Source organism: Microtus oregoni, unplaced genomic scaffold (assembly GCF_018167655.1).
Source record: "Microtus oregoni isolate MIOR12 unplaced genomic scaffold, Mior012 000009F_ref0000495, whole genome shotgun sequence".
Lineage (NCBI taxonomy): Eukaryota > Metazoa > Chordata > Mammalia > Rodentia > Cricetidae > Microtus > Microtus oregoni.
This window is the reverse complement of record NW_024543068.1, coordinates 41,111,255-41,125,991: the sequence shown is the minus strand read 5'-3', so window position 1 is coordinate 41,125,991 and position 14,737 is coordinate 41,111,255. Positions and strand designations below refer to the sequence as shown.

General features: G+C 41.0%; 1 protein-coding gene across 9 annotated transcripts in view; it reads right to left on the bottom strand.

Annotated features, from left to right (window-relative positions):
- Positions 1 to 14,737, bottom strand: part of Heatr5a (HEAT repeat containing 5A) — a 101,471-nt gene that overhangs the window by 55,924 nt on the left and 30,810 nt on the right. For all 9 annotated transcript variants that reach the window (XM_041658339.1, XM_041658342.1, XM_041658343.1 and 6 more), the window contains 4 exons: positions 13,127 to 13,238; positions 8,677 to 8,829; positions 7,448 to 7,547; positions 3,886 to 3,995 (listed from right to left, as the gene is read on the bottom strand). In XM_041658339.1, the coding sequence (XP_041514273.1) occupies positions 3,886 to 3,995; positions 7,448 to 7,547; positions 8,677 to 8,829; positions 13,127 to 13,238 (475 nt within the window). The remainder of the gene's footprint in view (positions 1 to 3,885; positions 3,996 to 7,447; positions 7,548 to 8,676; positions 8,830 to 13,126; positions 13,239 to 14,737) is intronic.

Here is a 14,737-nt window from a genome sequence, read left to right as displayed (position 1 = left end):
TATTGAAGGTGAACTGGGGGTACTATGGAGAATTTCCACTTGGTTTTGCAGTGCTGGGAACTGATCAGAGGATGGCCTCCACATGCTAGGTAAGAAACCTGCCACTTGAATTGTAGTCCCCAACCTCATTTTACTTTATTTTGAGACGAGGTCATACTAATTACTCAGAATAGCATGATTACAATCTATAATCCGAGCAGCCTCTCAACTCAGATCCTCCTGATTCAGTTTCATAGGTTTGTTCCACCAGGTCCTGCTGGCAGAATTATAACTATAACTATAATATGAGGGTAGGCAGCAGTTTCCATGGACACAAAAGCACTATTAAGCTCACAGACACAATCAGAGAGGGTAGACAGGGACTAATGAGGGCTTGGCAGAACAAATCAGAGTCAGTTAAAGGAATGCTTGTGAGTTTAACTCACAGCACACTCAGTAAAATGATTTCATTGTCAGTACAACACAAGATATTTTTGTTGCTACAGCTAAGTATGAAAATAGTGAAGTATTTCTTAGTTACAGTAATCCCTTGCATAATTGTTTCTGGGAAAAGAACTTAATCACATCAAACCTAAGATAGCAAATAAAAACTAAGAACTCAAAATTTTATTCCACAACCACCAGATATCTCAGTAGTCAGTCACTCTCCTCCTCTTTTTCCTAAGTTAGAGTCTTACTCTATAGCCCAGGCTGCCCTTGACCTTAAGGGGTTCTTTCTGTCCCAGCTCAGGAATGCTGGGATTACAGGTGTGAGTCACCATGCTCGCTGGAATTACTCTTTAAGAAAAACCTTCAATACTTGGGAGGCAAAGGCAGGCAGATCTGTGAGTTTGAGGTGAGCCCCAGGATAATTAGGGAGGGCTACACCGAGAAACCCTGTCTTGAAAAATCAACCAACCAACGAACAGAATCATTATCTGCTATAGACATGGAGGCTGAACACCGTGTACATAATAAGTAAATAAATCTTTAAAAAAAAAACAAGTAAAAAACAAATTCAAGGTCTATTTTTCCTTTTCCTTAAAGTTCTTCAAAGGTAGACTAATTTCCTCCCTTCTCAGAAAATAGCTTCTTTAGGATCACAAATTATATGCTCAATGTCCTTTATTTATGGTTAGAAACCAATTATGAGTAAGTACATCCCATGTTCATCTTTTGGGGTCTGGGACACCTCACTCAGGATAGTGTTTTCTATTTCCATCCATTTGCATGCAAAATTCACGATGTCATTGTTTTTTACCACTGAGTAGTACTCTAATATGTATATATTCCACATTTTCTTCATCCATTCTTCCATTGAAGGACATCTAGGTTGTTTCCAGGTTCTGGCTATTACAAATAATGCTGCTATGAACATAGTTGAACAAATGCTTTTGTCATATGATAGGGCATCTCTTGGGTATATTCCCAAGAGTGGTATTACTGGATCTTGGGGTAGGTTAATCCCGAATTTCCTGAGAAATCGCCACACTGATTTCCAAAGTGGTTGCACAAGTTTGCATTCCAACCAGCAATGGATGAGTGTACCCCTTCCTCCACAACCTCTCCAGCAAAGGCTATCATTGGTGTTTATAAGAAGGTGAACCCAAAGAAAAACATATAGTCATCCGCCTGGATATGGGAAGTAGACAAGATTGCTGGGCAAAAAATGGGAACTTGGGGGTGAGGTGGCATGGGGCTAAGGGGAAATGGGGTGAGAAACGTGAGAAGAGGAGGATGGGGGGAGCTTGGGGGAATGGGATGGTTGGGATAAAGGAAGGGTGGATACAGGAGCAGAGAAATATATTTCCTAATTAAGGGAGCCATCTTAGGGTTGGCAAGAGACTTGACTCTAGAGGGGCTCGCAGGTGTCCAGGGAGATGTCCCCAGCTAGTACCTTGGGCAACTGAGGAGAGGGAACCTGAAATGACCCTATCCTATAGCCATACTGATGAATATCTTGCATACCACCTTAGAACCTTCATCTGGCGATGGAATGAGATAGAGACAGAGACCCAAACTGGAGCACCGGACTGAGCTCTTAAGGTCCAAATGAGGAGCAGAAGGAGGGAGAACATGAACAAGGAAGTCAGGACCACGAGGGGTGCACCCACCCAGTTTGACAGTGGAACTGATCTATTGGGAGCTCACCAAGGCCAGCTGGACTGGGACTGAATAAGCATGGGATGAAACCAACTCTCTGAACATGGTGGACAATGAAGGCTGATGAGAAGCCAAGGACAATGGCACTAGGTTGCGATCCTAATACATGAACGAACTGGCTTTGTGGGAGCCTAGCCTGTTTGGATGCTCACCTTCCTGGACCTGGATAGAAGTGGGAGGACCTTGGACTTCCCGCAGGGCAAGGAATCTGGACTGCTCTTCAGTCTTGAGAGGGAGAGGGAATGGAGTGGGGGGGAGCGGGAGAGGAGGAGAGGGGGAGGGGAGTGGGGGGGAGGGGGCGATGTGTGGTAGGAGGGGGAGGGAAATGGGAAACGGGGAGGAGGCGGAAATTTTTTTCAACAACTAAAAAAAAATAATAAACAAAAAAAAGAAAAAAAAGAGAATAGCCTACAGACTCTAAGTTTATATTCCTACATTTCTAAATGTTTAAAAACTCAACACCCTGAAATTTTATACTGATGTATGGATTTTAAAGTATAAATCTTGAGGGTTGATTTTGCGGCAGCCTAGGCTGTTAAGCCACGTAGACTGAAATGGTCCCCACGGTGTTGTGAGGTCCCATGACCTAGAGAGCACAGGGTGACACAGACTTGGGCTAAGCAGGGACTGCCTTTGAGGTTTCTAGTGGAGGCAGGGCAATATGAAACAAACCTTTTTTGTTTGTTTGTTTGTCTTTTTAAGATAAGAGCTCACTGTGCGGTGCAGAGCAGTACAGGCTGGCCTTGAACTCACAATCTCCTTAATTCTAGGTTGGGCTCCCAGTTCATAGATTAGAATGTGTGCCACAAAACCCAGCCGCCAAACTCGCACATCAGTCTCAATCCCACCATGTACTAGATACGAGTTTGAGTACACTCATAAACTGTCTAAGCCTTTACCGTGAGAGGAAAATATAACGAGACCATCACATTATCCTAGGATAACTGAAGTAATGGTTATTTACTATTTTTAGAGCAGCACTGAACATAAAACAGTGAGTTAGTTGATAGCTCCTGAGTAATGGTGATGAACTAATTTTGGCAGTTCTTTCTAAGGACATTTAGCCCACATGGCAATAGTTAACACTATATACATACACAAACATAATAACGAAAGTCAAGACAGGATGTTATATATTAGTATTCTGAATTAATGTGGCATATGTTGTATTACTTTAATGTGTAAAAGGAGATGAGCAAAAACATGTAGCTTCATAAGGAATGCAGGAAGTAACATGCAACTTAACATGGCTTAAGTATTCAAAAGAAGACAGACGTCCCAGGAGTATAAATGTCAACTTTCAACTCCTGAAATAAATGCCTTCAATTATTCAGTTAGAGAAGCAAAGTATTATCCTAAAACCATGTTTGTTTGTTTTTGTTTTTTGAGATAAGGTTTCTCTTTGTAGCTTTAGAGCCTGTCCTGGAACTGATTCTGTAGACCAGGCTGGTCTTGAACTCACAGAGATGCACCTGTCTCTCTGCCTTGCGACACTGGGATTAAAGGTGTGCACCACTACCATCCGGTTTAAAACTATGCTTTATACAAGGCACAATGGCACAAACCTGCAATCCCTGCACGAAGGAAGCAGAAGTGGGAGGGTCAGGAATTCAAGGTCATCCTCAGCTAAGAAAAAACAATAACCATCACTATTCATTCACTCCGTCAAGCATTTAACATCTACTGATTTCTAGGTATCAAACTGGTCACAGACAACAAAACATTTTGGTCTAAGGCACATACCTTTATAGGTCTCAGGAGGTAATAAAATCAGTAGTTCATAAAGCCTCTGTCTATAAACTACTGATGGTGTTTTCAAAGAATTTCCATATGTTTTTAGTATTGAAGAAAGCCTTAAAACAAAAGAAAAAGTGTATCTTAGTGTGTATGTTATATGGAAATGTATAAACATGGAACAGGTCAACATATAAACACAAGCTAATGAACATTAGTGCTAATTTATGTTTTTAAAATAAGGTGACATCATAAGTCTACATGGAATTCTAGGAATGCAGCTCAGGGGTAGAGTGCCTGCCTAACACATGAGGCCTGGGTTTTATTCCGGCCACAGCAATCAAACCAACAAAACAATCCAACAAAACAACGACAATAATAATTTTTCTGACAGACTTCATAAAGTGAAACCATAAAGTCAGCTTTCATTTCAAAGGCTGTTAAGTATTTATTATACTGGAAACTGGAAACTCTACTATAAAATTTCAAAAGTTACAACTTGGCATTTGCCAGAAACAAAGATCTATTAGGTAGAAAATTAATTCAATAAATAAAGTAAAATAAACATTGGCTTTATTTTATAAACTTCATCTTGATAGTCATGAAAGAACTAAGGCTTTTAAAAAAGAACAAGAGTTTAAGAAAAAGAAGTTACAGAAAATGAAGACATAAAAAACAAATTTTAACACGAACAAGGCTATTTTTCAGAAAGCTTAACAGGTATGTCTTTAGTGAGACTCAACAGGAAAGACAAGAAAAAACATGATTAAAACTTCTTCAGAATAAAGGGACACTACAGTTACAGAAAACTTTAAACGTAAGATTTTAAGAGATAATGCTAGGAACAACTTCATGCTAAAAACCTCCAAAGATAACGATTAGGAAATCTTTTAGAAAAATTTACTTGCCAAATTTTACTTAAACAGACAAAGAGCACAGAACATTCCTGAAATAGACCTCACAAAGTCAGAAACAAGAAATGGATTTTGCAGTATTAAAAAAAAAAATTCAGTTGGGCTGTGGTGGCACACACCTTTAATCCCAGCACTTAGCAGGCAGGGCAGGTGGATCTCTGAGTTAGAGGCCAGCCTGGTCTACAAAAGCTAGTTCCAGGACAGGCTCCAAAGCTACAGAGAAACCCTGTCTCAAACAACAACAACAACAAAAACAAAAAAAAATGAAGAAATTTCAGATGGATGGCCTCAGTAAGTTTTATGTGGCAGATCATTCCAATCACACATAAACTCTCTCGATGAAACCTTATTCTATGGGGTTAATAACATTTCAATACTTCATGGAAAAGATAGTATAAGAAAGAAATAGGACAGAATACCTATGATTATATATAAAGAAACCCATAACAAAACCACATCCAGAAGCTCATAAAACTGATCAGTAAGTTTCTTAAAGTTTATCACATTTAACAATTCAATATAAATTGAAATTTTCTCATTTTAAAAACTAAAACAAAAACCATGGACTAAAATAGCATATACTTAAAAAAGAAGTCTACGGCAAATATCACTGTCAAGAACAAAATATCAGGTGGGGCATGGAGGTGCACACCTTTAATACCAGCACTTGGGAGGCAAAGGCAGACAGATCTTTGAGTTCTAGGCCAGCCTAGTCTACAGAGTGAGTTCCAGGACAGTCAGGGACAGATAGAGAGACTCTGTCTTAAAACAAAACAAAACATCAAAAGTGATCCTTGACAACCTTCTCTTTTGGATTCTTGTTTTATTTTTTGAGAGGCTCTAGGTTGGCAGGAAATTTGAACAGAGATAGAGAGAGAGAGTAGGAGTTAAGGAAACGCTGTACAGGTGCCAAAGGAGATAGACACTCAGAACATTACTTGGTAAGCCACAGCCTCATCGTGATACGCAGATTAGCAGAAATGGGTTAATTTAAGATATAAGAGCTAGCTAGAAATACATTTGAGCCATTGACCAAACAGTGTTGTAATTAATATAGTTTCTGTATGATTTTTCAGGTCTGGGAGGCTGGGAAACAAATGAACAGTCTCTGCTTACAGCTGGGCCTTTTGCCTCTGCCTTCATGAATGATTAGTAACTTTATGAAATGTTTTGACAAAGGCAGTTTGGTTCCCTTTGACTTTCTGTTCCTTCTGCCACATGAGGACACACCATCCACCCTCTTCAAAGGATGGAGGAAGAAGGCGTCGTGTTGGAGACCAGACGTTAATCTGTCATCTCCTGCATGCAGACTCAGTTCCCAGAACTGAAAACACATATTTCTGTTCTCTGAGCCGGCTGGTCTGAGGCGTTCGGCCACACAGTAGAAATGCACTGACTGGGACAGACTTCTATCGTACTCTAAGTAGAAACTCCAACTAAAGATGGAGTAAAGATTTAAGCATAAAAAATAAAACTTGAAATATAAGAAAATCAAAGCAAAAATATGTAAGATGGGGGCTGGTGTGTGGCACACATCTTGAATCCCAGCACTTGGGAGAAAAGGCAGATATGGATCTCTGTGCGTTCAAGGTCAGTCTGGTTCTAGGACAGCTGGGGATACATAGAGACCCTATTAAAAAACAAAAACACCTAAACCAACCTCCCCCCCCTCAAAAAACACCAAGTAAAAGATGTGACATTTAAGAACATATTAATAAAAATATTTTAGTATTTTAATGGATAGCAATAGTATCGCAAATATCTAAAAAGTCATATAAATCAGAGGACAAAAAACCTAAAAGGAAAGGCATGTCTGTTGCTTGTGCTCTCGTTTTCCTGTCTCATAAGTCAAGCATGCTGGACTACAGACACATCTGTCTCTCCACTCACATCTCATGTGATTCCTTCTGAGCTGTAAGAGCTGAGCAGTTTCAGTGCAGACCTTATAGCCTATAAAGCTCAATATATTTAATAGCAAATTAATAGGCCCTTAATAGCAGAGATTTGTAGCCCCTGCTCTACCCGTGTTTGATTCAATGATATTTACTTTATTATTGTATTTTACAGGTCATACCCTAAATATATTTTTCTTTATACATAAAACAGTGTATCATTAAAAACCTTTGGAAAGATTTTTCTCTATACATTACTATTTTAGAAATTAGTGCTTATGACTGGAAGTTTTACATACATATACACATATACTCACTCATTCACACCTACACACATGCTATAAAAAGTGCTGGCTTTTCCCTGTGTTTTATCAGAGAGATGTTAAATCAGCTTAGGAGAAGTATAAACATACAGAAACCTGGAAGTGTTAACAAGCATCTAGCACTTAGGAACATAGAACAGCACTAACAAACAAATACGATGCATACCTGCAAAGGTTAGCAGGCTTAAGATTTAATTTCTTGTTAAATCTGCCTGTATGGAAGGTATATTATACACCAAGTAATTTTCCTTCCCTTTTAATATGCATTTCCTCTCAAGATCCTAGCCTAAAAAAAAGGAAAGTCGCACATCTAAATGATTGCCTTCCCCTGCAAAAATAACCAACCATATTGGCTCATCTTATCAACGTATCTAGGGATAGCATACAGAGGGCAACTAACTGCTCTCAGGAAACTCTACCAGTCCGAGCAGTTGGTCCTTACTGAGTCAGCAAATCCACAGCGCAGGGAAGTGGTGGCAGAAGACGCTGAATTACTTCCCCAGTAAGGAGATCACCACAGTGGGAAATGAGGCTCTTGACAGCTGAAAATGAGAACAGATATTTACTTGGTACAGTGTAACAGCCATGAAACAAGAGCATTCAGCTATGTATACCATCAGAAACGTTACAGAGAAGTGTGCTCAAACAAAAAACATCTCGAAATTCTAATGCTAAAAAGGGAGCTAGTATCTTCCATCTCTTTATTTTTCAAGACTTTCTGGCCAGGCAGAAGAACAGATAGGTGCCAAGCTCAATCATCATCAGCAACTGAGGGAGCAGATACAGAGAACCAAGTCAAACATTAGGCGGAGCTTAGGGAACCCCCCCGAAAAAGGGATGAAGGATTGTAGGAGCTAGAGGGGTTGAGGACACCACGAGGCTATGGCCCACAGACTCAACCTAGCAGGGCTCATATGGTTGTCAGCTTGTGTTTTGAAGAACTCCTGAAAGTGGGAGTGGGGTGTCTCTGACTCTTTGCTTGCTCTTGGGACCCTTTTCCTCCTACTGGGTTGCCTCGCCTAGTCTCGATATGAGGGTTTGTGCCTAGTCTTATTGTATCTTGTTGTGTTTGGTTGACACCCCTGGGAGGCCTGCTCTTTTCTGAAGGGAAATGGAGGAGGAGTGGAGTGGGGAAACTATAGCCAATATGTATTGTATGAGATAATTAAAAAAAAAAATCCTGGAGCCGGGCGGTGGTGGCGCACGCCTTTAATCCCAGCACTCAGGAGGCAGAGGCAGGCAGATCTCTGTGAGTTCGAGACCAGCCTGGTCTACAAGAGCTAGTTCCAGGACAGGCTCCAAAACCACAGAGAAACCCTGTCTCGAAAAACCAAAAAACAAACAAACAAAAAAATCCTGGGATCGCTAAGAAATCAGTAAATTAACAAAATGCTGTTGTCTTGGGGCTGTATTTACTCTGGAGCTCAGAAATTTAAAAGAAAAAGAAGTCAAAGCTGGGCATTGTGACCCAAGCACTTAATTCCAGTACTTAATAGTTATCAGTCTAGGGCACCCCTCTCTAATGTGCTGGCTGCCACTCTCGGTCATCACCAGCTAACCAACTTCATTCAGGTATGGAGACCCTAGTCAGAACCCTGTCCTTTATGCGAAAGGAAGCACACAGAACACCTAGAGACAAAGGGAAGAGGAGAGAGATGACAGTCAACCTACCACAGAGAGCGCCAGCTCGGCCCTCCAGGGTTACTTGCCATGTAAACGAATCGCCTCGGCTTTTCTCTGTTTCTAAATCTTTGGGAGATGCTGGAAAGACACATTTCCACAGCAGCAGAACGCGAGCGAGATGACGGCTGACCACAGCAGGGCCTGCGAAAGGAACCTAAGGTGACTCTGAAGCTCTTAGGGTGAACATATTTTAATTCACAACTGCAATGTTTTTTATCTTTCTGTTTTCTGGTTCCAAATGAATCTACGACTGAATGAACCACTACTAGAAGTGTTGGAGCACAGAAAAGAAACAAGGGATGCAGCAGCAAAGCTTGGGCTGGGGTGTCAAATTCCAGCTCTGTGTCTCCTCTGGCAGAATGTATTTCAATGCCCTTGAAAAAACTGACAAGTACCACATAAATGGAAGGTACAATTACCACAGCAACAAGTAACATTGTGACAATCCTCAGAGTAAATTTATTTTATTTTTTAATTAAAAGTATATATGTGTGTCTATATTTGGGTATGCATATAAGTGCAGTGTCCCATGGAAGCCAGAAGAAGTTGCAGATCCCTGAAGTTGGAGTTATAGGCAGCAGGGAGCTACCCAATTGAGCTGAAATCAAACTCAAGTCCTCTGCAAGAACAAGCGCTCCTAGCTTCTGAGCCATCTCTCTAGCCTGTTTATTTTCGGAGGTGTACTTGGGAACTCATGATCCTCCTGCCTTAGCCTCCCAGTGCTAAGGCTGCAGGCACGGACCGCATTGCCAAGCTTTCCAGCGTTCAATGTTGACAGCAATTTGCTCTGAGGTCAAAATTCGAAAGCAACATCAGGCTGGAGAGACAGCTCATCAGGTAAAGGTGCCTGCTACTGTGGTGATAGCTTGTGCTCCAACAAAGCTTGCATGAAGATCAGAGGGCAGAGCTAGCCACTAGTTAGTCATAGAGGTCAGGCAATGGTGGCATACACCTTTGAACCCCAGCACTTGGGATCTCATGACTTTGATCCAGTACTTGGGAGATAGAAATAGGAATATAAGGTGGGTGGAGACAGGATCTCTGACCCATTCAGTCTAAAGATTCATAGACAGGTGGATCTTTGAGTTTGAGGCTAACTTAGTCTACAGAGTGAGATTCAGGACAGTCACAGCTACACAGAGAAATCCTGTCTCAAAAAAGACATATAGCTGGGCAGTGGTGGTATACTCCCTTTAATCCCAGCACTTTGGAGGCAGATGCAGACAGATCTCTGTGAGTTCAAGGACAGGCTGGTCTACAGAGAGAGTTCTTTATATAAAGAAACCCTGTCTTGTAAAAAGAAAAGAAAAAAAGGACATATGAACAGACTGGAGTCCTTCAGCTGGCCAATGATAAGGGTCGGAAGGAATAATGACTGCATTGACTTGAAACATAGAAACATATAATATTCCATGAATTTATAATGGTATTTAAAGGCAAAATTACCACTTACCTCCTTTAGAAGATTCTAGGAGTTCATCTATTTATTTTTTTGTAGTACTGGGTACTCAACCTAGTGCTTTATGAATGCTAAGTAAGTTCTCTACCATGAGGTGAGTTCCTAGCTTTAGGATTTTAGAATATTCTAAAAACTGATAACAAAGGAAATGAGTAGGGGCCAGGGAGATGGATCAGTTGTTAACGACTGCAGAACAAGCATAAGGATCTTTTTTTTTTTTTTTTTTTTGGTTTTTTGAGACAGGGTTTCTCTGTGGTTTTGGAGCCTGTCTTGGAACTAGCTCTTGTAGACCAGGCTGGTCTCGAACTCACAGAGATCCGCCTGCCTCTGCCTCCCAAGTGCTGGGATTAACGGCGTGCACCACCACTGCCCGGCCATAAGGATCTCTTTAGGGTGCCTAGCATCCATGTAAAAAGCTGGGCAAGATGTATTACCCAGTGTCAGTGTGTGTGTGTATGTGTGTGTGTTTATGAGTTGGCAGCCAGTCCAGCAAACAGTGAGCTCCAGAGTCAGTGACATACACTGCTTCTAAAGACACAGCGGAGAGTGACTGATGGAGATAAGATGTCAGTCTCTAGTGTTCACACTCATGCTCACTTCCTCTAAGTGTGCATATACATAAACATATATACATATATCCCAATATACACATACACATCCCAACAAATCTAACACACACAAGGGTGGGGGGACAAACGTAAAAATTGAGCCCAAGGAAACACAGTAATTAAATATTCATAAGAAATTAAAATTTTTATGTAGTGGTTATGAATATACAATAAATATGTACAAATCAATCTCTCTTCTCTTTCTTTTTGGCATAAACTCTTGTTCACTAGCCCATGCCCACCTCAAATCTGCAATCCTCCTACCCAGCTCAGCCCACTCTGTAGCCATGCCAGGCTTTCTCCTCTCTTTTGCTTTAAGGAAAATAACCCTGTATAACCTTCCTCCAGGCAATGACACTGCATGAGCAATGTTTTCTCAAGACACTGAATTTAGTGGGGCAGAAAACTCAGGGTTAAGCGTTCTTATTGCACACATATGAGGGCTGGAAGTTGGGTCTCAGGACCCCTGTAAGATAAGGGTGTCCCCATGGTTAGAACTCAACACTGAGTGTCATGGAAAGGAGGATCACCAGGTTTTGCTGGCTGCCAGCTTAACAACAACAAAGGCCCACAAGATCCAGATTCAAAAAGAGACCCTGCCTCAATGAAAAGGTGTAAAAATGGAGGGAAATACCTGACGTTCCCTGAGGTCTTTGCAACCGAACACACATACACACACACTTTGAATAACTTAATGGAGTATGGGGAGTCTGGAGAGATGGTTCAGGAGTTAAGAGCACCAGCTGGGTTCAATTCCCAGCACTCACGTGGTGGTTCACAACCATTTCTAACTCCAGTTCCAGGTGATCTAACACCCTCTTCTGGCCTTCACAGGTAGCAGGCACGCATGTGGGACATAGACACACATGGAGACAAAACATGCACATAAAATACAGTAATAACTTATTTGGAAAGTGGGCTAGGCAGTTAAATGCATTGGCTGCTGTCCCACAGGACCTGGGTTCAATTCTCAGCACCCACAAGGCAGCTCACAGCCATCTGCAACTCCAGTTTTAGAGTTTTAACACCCTCCTCTGGCCTCTGTATGAATGGCATCTATATAGTACACAGACTTATCTGCACACAAAATGCCTATATACTGGGCGCTGGAGCAATGGCTCAGTGGTTAAGAGCATTGACTGTTCTTCCACAGGTCCTGAGTTCAATTCCCAGCAACCACATAGTGGCTCACAACCATCTGTAATGAGATCTGGTGCCCTCTGCTGGGGTGCAGGTACACATGCAGGCAGAACATTGTATACATAATAAATGAATAAATCTTTAAAAAAAATGCCTATATACTTAAAAGCCTTACACTTCCAGAGCCACACCACACACTCCCGCAATCACTCAGCTCACAGATGGCAAAAATCAGGGGGCAAATAAACCAAAATAGAACAAAACAAAACAAGCCCACAATACATAGGAAGCCAGGTAAACCTGATTCAGTAGATTCTTTAGTGTAATAAGTTTCTTTAACAATCTTAAAAATATTGAAGTTATTCTTTACTGAAGACTACTTATTTAATTTAAGCTTTTTTTATATCAAATTACTTCATATCCACAATGACTTATTTACCTAAATTCATGAATTATCTCATATCCTTCCACTAATTCATGTTAGAAACTTAACTGTGATAGGGTAGTAACATTTAAAGTCTCATAGTTACTGGATGTGAGCAGCCACACCCATGAAACAGTGATGTTTAATAAATGGAACTTAAGCAAGTCCCAACCCTTTAATACCACATAGAACCTCAGTGGGTGTTAGGAATGAAAAAACAGCCACGGGGCAGGATTGCCCAGCCATGAGAGGCTTTCTTGCCTATCCTTCTCCTTCTAACTATAGAAACTATAGTTTCTGAGACACGTCTGAATCATTTTAAGCTTGAAAAATGAACAAATGTATTTATTCTACTTATGGCTGATAAGGTGGTCTAGCAGAGAAACTAGAAGATATCTGCAAATACTTTCGGGAGTAAAGTAGTGAGTGTTCACCTGGTTTCTTGCTTGTTTGAGACGGGATCATCCTATGCTACCCAGGCTGTCGTTGAGCTTTAGGCTTCCTCGGGTTTGTGTCAGGTACCTTTGGTGGTGTTTTTTCAGAGAGGGTCTCACTATGAAATTCTGGCTGGCCTGGAACTATGAAGCCCTGGCTGCTGTAGAACTCTCAGAGACCTAGCTGCCTCTACCTCCTGAGTGCTGGGATCAAGGGGAGTACCATCACTGCCCAGCCTGGCCATCTTCTTAAAGCCAGTGTAAGATAAATGTTTGTTTGGTTATTTAAATTCTGATATACACTAAAAGCAACCCTTAGAGCCAGAAAACAAAGTAATTTCCTTATTATGGACATTGTCCAAGGCACTGTTACCTAACGTCATGAGAGCAGCAATCAGTAACCATCCCGCTTGTGTGCGTTGTAGCGACAGGCGACTGTTCTGAGCAGCAGAACACAGCAAATCCTCTGCTAATGCCATGATAATCTGTTTGTGTATAGAAAAAGTAATAAAAACCAGCTTACAAATTAGTAGGAAAGTGAAAGAAACTAAGTACAATCTCTTGGAAAAAGGACTCTTATGTATAATAGAGTACAACAGTGGCCAACTGTGCAGGCTCTACGATAGGAGAGCACACAGGGAACCACAAACAACTGTTCTCAAGGTTAAATACTAGAGGACTAAACTGTGCACAGAGAGGCACGATTCTTTGTAAGCATGCGTGACAACACTGTGGCTATTCAAAACATTGCTGTCTAGATTTCTCATTTACTTCGCTTAAAGCAATTAACCTCTTTAATCAGTAATTACCAGAGAAGTTTCATTATAGAAGCTTCCCTTTATAAAATTCTATATACAAACCTGATATTTTAAAGGTCATAATGGCCCTGCCAAGAGCAGTGGAGCAGGATTCCATAAAATATTACATTAAAAGTCTCTAAATCAGATGGTGTAAACAACAGGGAAATAACCAGGTATTTCAATGTGAGCATCCTGTATGTTTAAAGGGTCCCGAGCCTGAGAAAGAATCTGCTGTCAATCACCCCTGGACAGACGGCAGCACCGGGGCTGCAGACACAGCTCCCATAGGCTGAGCACGGCCTCCACGGTTCAGATGGCACTCAGAAAAAGGAAGGCCAAAACGACCAACTTAGTCAAATCAGGACAAGCGGGCATGTAAAGAAATTTCACATGTATGAGGTCAAAATTAATGAGGATGAACTTAATACACACAATGATGATAACATGTCAGCACTATTATAATTAAAAAGAATACCTATTGCTTTTGCAGAATACCCATGTTCAGTTCCCAGCACTCACAAGGTGGTTTACAATCATCCATAACTCCAATTTCATGGGATCCAATACTATCCTCTGACCTCTGTGGGTACCAGGTATGAATGAGGTGAACACACATATACAGGCAAACACTCATACAAATAGCATAAAGGAAAATTTTTAAAAAGGTCCTTCTCCAAGTAGTTACCTAGTTTGCTATAATGACACTGATAATACTGAAGAGATATTTGGAATTTTTGAATAGAACCGATTCCTTTTTTGTTGTTGTTTGTTTGTTTTTTTTTGAGGCAGGATCTCTCTGTGTAGCCCTAGCTGTCTTGGAACTCATTCTGTAGACCAGGCTGGCCTCAAAGATCCACCTACCTCTGCCTCCTGAGTGTTGGGATTAAAGGCACATACCACCACCACACTGAACCCTGACTACTTTTGGAGGGGAGTAAAAAGGACATCTCAGTTTCATCACTAAGATATTTCCTGTTACTGGTTAATTACTGCTTTAGGCGTTTAGTAGAAAGAATGAGGCTGTAAGTATTTATTTATTTTTTTTATTTTTTTAAATATTTATTTATTTATTATGTATACAATGTTCTGTCTGTGTGTATGTCTGCAGGCCAGAAGAGGGCACCAGACCCCATTACAGATGGTTGTGAGCCACCATGTGGTTGCTGGGAATTGAACTCAGGACC